The sequence below is a fragment of the Urtica dioica genome, chromosome 5, assembly GCF_054948205.1.
Source record: "Urtica dioica subsp. dioica isolate 48M chromosome 5, U.dioica_male_clone48M_v1_H2, whole genome shotgun sequence".
NCBI lineage: Eukaryota > Viridiplantae > Streptophyta > Magnoliopsida > Rosales > Urticaceae > Urtica > Urtica dioica.
This window is the reverse complement of record NC_142760.1, coordinates 29,023,117-29,032,844: the sequence shown is the minus strand read 5'-3', so window position 1 is coordinate 29,032,844 and position 9,728 is coordinate 29,023,117. Positions and strand designations below refer to the sequence as shown.

General features: G+C 40.5%; 1 protein-coding gene across 1 annotated transcript; it reads left to right on the top strand.

Moving 5' to 3' along the window:
* The first annotated feature begins 1,606 nt into the window (after positions 1–1,606).
* LOC149397761 (malonyl-CoA:anthocyanidin 5-O-glucoside-6''-O-malonyltransferase-like) lies at positions 1,607–4,027 on the top strand. Its single transcript, XM_089614076.1, has 2 exons — positions 1,607–2,270; positions 2,571–4,027. The coding sequence occupies exons 1-2, from the start codon at positions 1,633–1,635 to the stop codon at positions 3,382–3,384; spliced, it is 1,452 nt and encodes a 483-aa protein (XP_089470202.1). The 5' UTR covers positions 1,607–1,632; the 3' UTR covers positions 3,385–4,027.
* The last annotated feature ends 5,701 nt before the right edge of the window (positions 4,028–9,728 follow it).

Genomic DNA, 9,728 nt, shown 5'->3' with positions numbered 1-9,728 from the left:
CAACTTGTTGCAAAAATGGCGATGGGATCGAGTTTGGGTTGGCTCTAAATAAGCCCCACATTGAAGCTTTCGAATCGTTGCTTCGTCAATGTTTATCGTAGTTTCAACTAATAAAAGCATCTCAAGTGGAGAACTCTAAGGCCATGTTTGGTATTCATCTCAAAAACAGTTTTTGAGTGGAAAAAATTGAAAACAAAAAGTGAAAGTTATGTTTGGTTTAAGTTTTTGGAAAAAAAATTTGAAGTTGTTTTGTAAAAGAGTAAAGAAAACTGAAAACAAATAAAAGGTGTTTTTGGAAAAAAAAATTCTTCTCTTCTCTCCTCCTTCTCCTCATCTTCTCTTTTCATTTTTTTCAAAAACAAAAATGAAAACTGTACCAAACACTTTTTTCAGTTTTTTCAATTTCTCAAAAACAAAAATGAAAACTGTACCAAACAGCTTTTTGAAAACAACTGCAAAATAATTTTTCAGTACAACTACAAAAATTAGAAAATAGAAAACAAAAACTTTTTGAGTTAACTACCAAACACAACCTAAAACTCTATAAATAGAGGTGGAGTTCTCAAATTGTAAACCTCTTTATAACTCTATATTTGGTATAATTTTTCAATAAATAAATAGTGGTGAATCAAATTTAGTGTATTATTTATTTAGTGTAAAAATTGCACTAAATGTTTAAACATTATTTTAATCTATTAATACATAATTAATAATTAAAAATATATAATCTAGTTAATCCAACTTTAATTAATATATTTAACAGTTTGGAGTTATAGTCATAATCTTATTTATATTTTTAATATAACTTAAATAATTTCGTATGCTTATTTTGTTATAGTAAATATTTTTTAAATTTTAATTGTTGGGTTTATATATTTAAAAATCAAATCATAATTAATTAAATCAATAATTTAAGAAAATTAATGTTATAAGAAAATACTACAGCACAAATAAAAATAAAAATACAAACACGACAAGAAAAAATAAAGTTAAACTAAAAAAAAAAAAAAAAAAAAAAAAAAAAATAGCGTCATACAATCAACAAGCAACATTTTAATAGTCCGTTGATCCACACCATTCACCACCACCAGGGTAATTGTAATTGATGTATGATTAGAATGGATCAGCCTCATTATCATTAATAGGATATTAAATAAATTAGTAATATTAGTAATATGCAATCCCCATCATAGATGCACTAAGAACTCCGTTTGAATAGTGTATTCAAGAAGTTTGAAGTCTTTATCATTTCCATACACTGACGTGATCTAATTGAGTTTTGCCAGTCTACCATCCTGCAAACAAATACCCACTGTATCCTTACGTTCCGTTCAGTGACGGAGCCAGAAAAGCCCATCAGGGGAGCTAATTTGAAAAAACAAATTCACGGGAGGCTTGATTGTAAAAAATTTATAAAAATTGGGCCAAAAGTATAAATTTTCAAGGGAAAAAAATGTAATTTTTTTTAAAATAAGCAAAAAGTGCAAAAATAAATTTTTGAGGAGGGCTTAAGCCCCCCTGGCCTTAGCTGGCTCCGTCAGTGCTTACGTTTCTTATCGTACGTTTTGTGGTGAGAGTATAAGAACCGCAGGATCGATACGTCAACCTCTCTGCTTTTTAATACGCCATTCAATGCCTAACTACACATACTTGATCAAAGCCCCTTCAGAAATAGTGAAAGAGCTTCAACTCTTAACTTTTGATTACTCGATGGGACACGGAGAGAGAGTGATCAAGATCAAGATCTGCGAGCTCTGCAAAGTTGAACCCACCGATACTGCCACGATCACTACTCCAAAAACTCTTCCTCTAACCTTCTTTGACTTGCTTTGGTTAAGATCGCCTCCGGTCAAACGCCTCTACTTCTATAAAACGTGGAGCTCCGACGACGTCATTCCGAGGCTCAAACACTCGTTATCCATCACTCTCCGCCACTTCCTTCCCCTCGCCGGGAACCTCGTGTGGCCTGAACCCTCGGTCATTCCTGTCGTCCGGTACCTCGAAGGCGACGGCATTTCGTTCTCCGTTGCCGAGCCGGGCCCGGGCATGGACTTCCGAGTCCTCTCTGGAGCTGACGTGGCATTCGAAGCAGAGGCTTACCATGCTCTCGTGCCCGATCTGGCCGTCTCAGGTGAGAAAGCCGCGGTGCTGGCTGTGCAAGTAACTATGTTTGCGGGGGGCGGGGTGTCCATTGGCCTGGCGTTCCACCACGCGGTGCTCGACGGGAGATCGGTGCACATGTTCGTTAAATCCTGGGCCCATATTTGCAGGTATGTAGGGACAGATTTTCAATATAAAGTTTTTTTTTTTCTTTCTTTCTTTCTCGCTAGGGACTTCATGGCAAGTTCTCATAACATTGAAAATATTCTAAAAAGAAATATAAAAGAAAATTTCCGATGTAAATCAAAAGGAACTAAACAATAGTAAATAAAACTAAAAATAAATAAAAAAAATCAATATTGCCTAGGCTAAGGATCCGTCACGAGTATGGGTGGAGAATTCCCACTAGGTCGAATTTTAATATAAATTTAGTTAGCGGATTTTCTTAGGCATCAGTTCAAATTTTGCAGGACCCTGGACTCGGAGGGTTTTTCCTCTTCCCTGCCGGAAGAAATGACACCGTCGTATGAGAGAAGCACAGTCGAAAACGAACGCAGGCTCGCAGAGATCTACGCGGGGAACTGGATGAGCTTCGACGGGCCCGCTAATAGAAGCTTGATGCCGAAGGAGTTCAAACTACTGCCCGATATGGTCAGAGGGACTTTCACGCTGACCCGCCGAGACACCGAGAAGATCAGGCTGATTGCGGCTCCTCAGATCAGCCGCGCGTCCACCTTCTCTCTAGCGTGCGCTTACGTGTGGGTGTGCCTGGTCAAGGCCGAGGGAATAGACTCCGCCGAGGATCATAAAGCGGTGTTTGGGATTCCATGCGATTTCCGGACCCGCATGAATCCTCCGTTGCCGGTGAATTACTTTGGGAACTGCATCACCGGAACCACGGCCGTGGCTGGAGGGAAAGACCTCGCGGCAGATTGGACTGAAGGTTTGCGTTCAGCTTTGAAGGAAATAGTGAAAGCAATAAAGAGCTTCGAGGGCGACGGACTGTTGAATGGGGCTGAAGATTGGGTGATCCAATGGGCTTCTTTCGATCCTCGCACCACCGGAGACCAGTTCTGTTCGGTGGCCGGGTCGCCTCGGTTCAAGGCCTACGGCGCTGATTTCGGGTGGGGACGGCCGACGAAGACCGACGTCGTGTCGATCGACTCGACGAAAGCGATCCTTGTGCAAGACGCCAGGGATGGCGATGGGATCGAATTTGGGTTGGCTCTGAAGAAGCCTCACATGGAAGCTTTCGCATCGATGTTTCGTCAAGGTTTATCTTAGTTCCAATTAGCGGAAATAAATTTCTATAGCAAAATATAATAATCATACATTCATACTACGTAATCTCACGCTTAAAAATATATATGTAAATTTTATGTACGGACTAAAGACAATCTTTATTTTCTCGATAGCACACAGTAAGTAAAATACTAGTGCTGAAAAGGTAACGCAAAAGCGAGTATGTCACAAAGGACAAAAATGCTCTCCGTAAACATATATGTCCGTCCAATTTTTGAACGTTCGAAACCTCCCGTCAACGTTGTTTTTAAAAGTTTGTTGAGGAGATCTGTAACACCCAAAATAAGAGTCAAAAAGAAAATAAAATAAAAGAAAAATCACACTAGATAATAAAATATTAGACTATTTAAAAAAAATATATATATATTTCCTCTTTTATTTTTCATCTCCCTTGACTTGTTTGACCGAATTCCCTCTTGCTTTGTAGAGGAAATTTGTTTCCTCTTTTTCTTTTAGCAAGTATCTTCATACATTAATGCACAAAATAATCTCTCTTTTTCTCCTTCGGGTTGGACGGTCACACTATCTAGAAGGGGGATTTAGATGCTTCTTCATTTGTTCATGACAACATAAGAAAAGGCTCATTAAGAATTTTCAAGTAAAATTCAATGAAATGAAATTAATCCACAAGGCCCAAATTATTTAACTTGTTTTGACTTAGCTTCTAGTTTAACTATTCCTACTCGATATGATTTGTGACAGTGACCTCATGGATCCAAATGAACAAAGCTTGAGCTAAAATACTTAGACTCAAAAGTTCACAAACCTTTTCCAAGTTAAGCTTAATGACAACTGCCTCCACTAAAGAGTTGACACTACGAATCTCTTAGTTCAAAAAAATTTATTTTCTACTCAAGAATTCAACTTAATTATGATGAGTGGATCCACTGAATATTATCTATGTTTACCCTTCATGAATATCATCAGCTAGTCGAGACTTACAAAATTACCATTTTACTCTTCTAGCTGTTATTTCCTCAAATCTTTTATCGCTTGTGAATAAGTTAGAAACAATGTATTGACGAGGAGCTAACAAGTCACATTGATTCATCCAAAAGAGTCATGACTCAATTTGGACACTGGCCAGTTCATTTATTCTAATTTCAAGGAACAAAGCATGAGGTGATATACATTTCATTTCAGCAATCTTGTACATGAATTTGATATCTATGAGATCTTCACAAAGTTACTCATGACATTTTCATAACTTAGTACTTCACCAATAGCACCTGTTAAAATTCACATAGTGAAACTGAACTATGACTTTCTCAAAAGAGAATGCGCAAGCTATGAAATGACATGTCTTATTTCAAGATTGAGGTAAGCATGATGCAATTCATACGTAGCGACCTCGAGACATAAGAGGTTAAATGGTTTGTTCTTATCTTGTCTCTAGAAGTGCACTGGCCAATTCAGTACCTTCGGAAGATACCTAGAAGAACTATAGAGTCTCAAACTCTCAATGTCCCATAACCAGACATCATAGATTCTCTTAACAATCGTTGTGAGATCAATAGTCCTTTGATCCTTAGATTGTTAGATTGTGAATATATTGTTTTAAGCTAACGATGAAGAGTTGGTTCATGCAAATCTACATTTGTCTCTTCATATGTTGTTAGGTTTGTTTATGTACTAAAGACTAAGATTTTATCATAAAGCTTCAGACAAGGAAGAATGAATGAACGTTTCATCTTTTATTAATAAATAAGCAGTTACAAGCAAGAGTCTTCGTGAGACTATATTACATCAAATGTATAGAAATAGACACTACTACTCTTCTTGTGGGCACCATTGACAACAAGTTTTGACAAGTCTTCTGCCTTAGCAAGATTTGGTTTTCCTTCCCATAGTAGCTTGGCTTCCCACCTTTGGGGGTTCGGCCTTAGACGTGCAAACCGTTGTATGTTCACGTCCTTGTTCCCGAGCGAATGTGTCGCTTCATTGAGTTGGGACAAATCTTTCGTAGTTACGATGAAGTGGGTGCATCGTGCGAGACGGCATGAACTGCGCCTAATATGGTGGTTCAGGTGCGCCTTGTGGCGGCTTTGAGTGCGTTGTGATTAGTCATCATACGCAGCACCATGTAGACGGCTTTGGTGCGTCATGTAGGCGTCTTAGGTGCGTCGTGAAGGATGGCTTAGTGTGCCATGTAGGAGTCTTAGGTGCGCCATGTAGGCATCTTTTGTGCGTCGCGAGGGACAGCTTGGATGTGCCATGTAGGCTTCTTACGTGCGCCATGTAAGCGTCTTTGGTGCATCGCGGGGGACGGCTTCGTGCATCATGTAGGCATTTTAAGTGCGCCATGTAGGCGGTTTTGGTGCGTCACGAGGGACGGCTTAGTGCGGCATGTAGGCGTCTTAGGTGCACCACGAGGGACGGCTTAGATGCACCATGTAGGCGTTTTAGGTGCGACATGTAGGCGTCTTTAGCCTGCATCTCTTGGATGTCTTAATGACTCGCCGTGAAGGCGTCTTTAGCCTGCATCTCTTGGATGTCTTATGGCACGCCACATAGAGTCTTTAGCTTGCATCTCCTGGATGTCTTATGGCGCGCCGCGGAGGCGTCTTTAGCCTGCATCTCCTGGATGTCTTATGGCATGCCGCATATGCGTCTTTAGCCTGCATCTCTTGGATGTCTTATGATGCACCGTGGAGGCATCTTTTGCCTGCATCTTCTGGATGTCTTATGGCACACCACTGAGGCGTCTTTAGCCTGCATCTCCTAGATGTCTTAAGGCGCGCTGCGGAAGCATCTTTAGCCTGCATCTCTTGGATGTCTTATGGCGTGCTGCGTGGGCGTCTTTTGCCTTCATCTCTAGGATGTCTTATGGCATGCCGCATAGGCATCTTAAGGTACGCCGTGTATGGTGCATTTAGCCTGCATATCCTGGATGTCTTATGCCGCACTGCGGAGACGTCTTTAGACTGCATCTCTTGGATGTCTTATAGCGCGCTGCGTAGGCATCTTTAACCTGTATATCTTGGATGTCTTATGGCATGCCGCAGAAGCGTCTTTTGATTGCATCTCCTGGATGTCTTATTGAGCGCCGCTGATGCATCTTTAGCCTGCATCTCTTGGATGTCTTATGGCGCGCCGCGTAGGCGTCTTAAGGTGCGCCATGTATGTCAACTTTAGAATGCATCTCATGGACGTCTTACGCGCGTGCGCATCTTTAGGGCGCGTTTGTTCCCGTTTACGTTCGGGGGTTTTGTTTTGGTGGACCGTATTTTCTTGGTGACTTCCTTACCGTTGCCTATGTCACTAGCCCCCCAAGTTTTTGGGTTTACAAGCGTTATCTTGATGACCGATTGATAAAGCAGATTTTGAAAGAAAAAACTCGAACTTTATTAATATTGCAAAAATTTTAAATCCCAAAACATTAGCTCATAGGCCTTATTGAATGTGGAAAAGCAAAGCAATAAAATGGGGGAAGTGCTGACTACTGATAGTACTGCCTTAAGTGTTCCGCATTCAACGGGCGACGGATCGGGTCCCGCCCGTGTATTCGATGTAGTAGGTCCCGTCATGCATGACTTGGTGGACTCTGTAGGGTCCCTCCCGGTTTGGGACGAGGACATCGGCACCTTGTACTTGGGTGTCATGCAGGTTTCTTCGTGGATTTCGTGGAGTACCTTGGTCGACTCGACGCTATTTCTAAGTTGAGAGATTGTGTTAACCGTCTTTCTAGCGGATTTTCCATCGATTCCTTGGATGTAGCATATCCAGCCATAATGCCGATTCCCTCCTCGGTAGGGAACTTCACTAGTAGGTGGTACATAGAAGTAATAGCCCTTAGTCGGTTCACCGTGGGTCGCCCAATGATTACATTTTAGGGTGACTCCTGATCAACCACTATGAATGAAACCATGTAAACAACTTCAATGCCTCCGACAGTTCCGAAGGTGACCGGCAGATCGATGATGCCTTCGGTCATGACTCTCTCCCCAGTGAGCCCGAATAATGACGTTTGGTCGGAGTTGGGCGTAGCCCCCCGAGCTTCATGCACTCTAGGGTGATCTTGAAGATTATATCGACAACACTGCGTTTTCTATGAGAACCCTTTTCACCATGTTATTAGCCACTTGGACTTTAAGCACTATCGTGTCATTGTGCGGATGCACAACTCGCTTGGCCTCTTTGTTGGTGAAGTACATCGTCTCATGAGGCACAGACGGAGGTTCCTTGTATGTAAGATTGACGTGCATAGCAGTCCTTAGGAATTTATTCTGTTGTCGGGTTGCATCTCTATCTTGTGGACCTCCTACTATGGTTGTCACAACGTGGAGCTCTAGATTGGCAGCGGTAGTAGCTGTGGCTCGGTCGGCAGAAGCGGCTATTCCTCCTCCTTTGCTAGACTGTGGTCTGCTTTAGGTGGGGCCCGCAGCACTGATCATGCGCAACACGAAATCTTTCAGCTCACCCCTTGGATCAGAGCCTCGATTTGCCTTTTGAGATTATAGCATTCGGAGGTCAGGTGAACGTATTCTTGATGGAACTCGCAATTGTTGTCAACGGTGCCCACAAGAAGAGTTGTAGTCTCTATTTATGTACATTTGATGTAATATAGTCTTACGAAGACTATTGCTTGTAATTGCTTATTTATTAATAAAAGTTGAAACGTTCATTCATCCAAAAAGGTTGTATGGCTTAGAAAATTCCTTAAGTATTTGGAAGTTGTTCCAAACGTCGACGAGCCCATGATCCTTTATTGTGATAATAGTGGGGCTGTCGCTAACTCAAAGGAACCTCGAAGCCATAAGCACTCTAAACATATTGAGAGGAAATACCATTTTATTCGAGAGATCGTACAACACGGAGGTGAAGAAGATCTCAACGGTGGACAACCTGACAGATCCATTCACCAAGGCCTTAGCGAACAAGGTCTTCGACCAACATCGAGAGGGATTAGGCATGAAGGACTACATACATCTTCATTGAGTCAAGTGGGAGTTTGTTGTCAATGGTGCCCACAAGAAGAGTTGTAGTCTCTATTTATGTACATTTGATGTAATATAGTCTTACGAAGACTCTTGCTTGTAATTGTTGATTTATTAATAAAAGTTGAAACGGTCATTCATTCTTCCTTGTCTGAAGCTTTATGATAAAACCTTAGTCTTTAGGACTTAAACAAATCTAACAACACATGAAGAGACAAATATAGATTTGCATGAATAAACTCTTCATGGTCAGCTTAAAACAATATATTCACAATCTAAGGATCAAAGTACTATTGACCTCAGTACGATTGTTAGGAGAATCTATGATGTCTGGTTAAGGGACATTAAGACTTGGAGACTCTAAAGTTCTTCTACGTATCTTCCGAAGGTGCTGAATTCACCAGTGCACTTCTAGAGACAAGATAAGAACAAACCATTTAACCTCTTATGTCTCGAAGTCACTACGTATGAATTGCATCCTGCTTACCTCAATCCTGAAATGAGACATGTCATTTCTTAGCTTAGTACTCTCATTTGAGAAAGTCAGAGTTCGGATTCATTATGTGATTCTTACCATGACCTATTGGTGAAGTACTAAGTTATGAAGATGTCATGAGTAACGTTGTGAAGATCTCATAGATATGGAATTCATGTACAAGATTGCTGAAATGCAATGTATATCACCTTTGTTCCTTGGAATGTGAATAAATGAACTGGCCAGTGTCCAAATTGAGTCATGACTCTTTTGGATAAAACAATGAGACTTGTTAGCTCCTCATCAATTCATTGTTTCTAACTTATTCACACGGAGTTGAGGAAATAACAGCTAGAAGGGTAAAATGGTAATTTTGTAAATCCCGACTAGCTGATGATATTCATGAAGGGTAAACATAGATAATATTCAGTGCATCCACTCATCACAATTTAGTTGAATTCTTGAGTAGAAAATATTTCATTTGAACCGAGAGATTCTCAGTGTCAACTCTTTAGTGGAGTCAGTTGACATTAAGCTAAACTTGAAAAAGGTTTGTGAACTTTTGAATCCAAGTATTTTAACTCAAGCTTTGTTCATTTGGATCCATGAGGTTACTGTCACAAATCATATCGAGCAAGAATAGTTAAACTAGAACCTAAGTCAAAACAAGAACAAGACAAGTTTTACGAAAATTGTCTAAAGGGTACTTTTGTCTTTTAGGACATATAACTAAATGAATGTCAATAAGTTTTTTGACATTGTCATATGATGACATATTATCACTCGACCATAGCAAGTTTATTGGGCCTTCTGGATTAATTTAATTTCATGGAATTACTTGAAAATTCTTAATGGGCCTTTTCTTATGTTGTCATGAACAAATGAAGAAGCTTCTAGAAGCTCCTTCTAGAAGA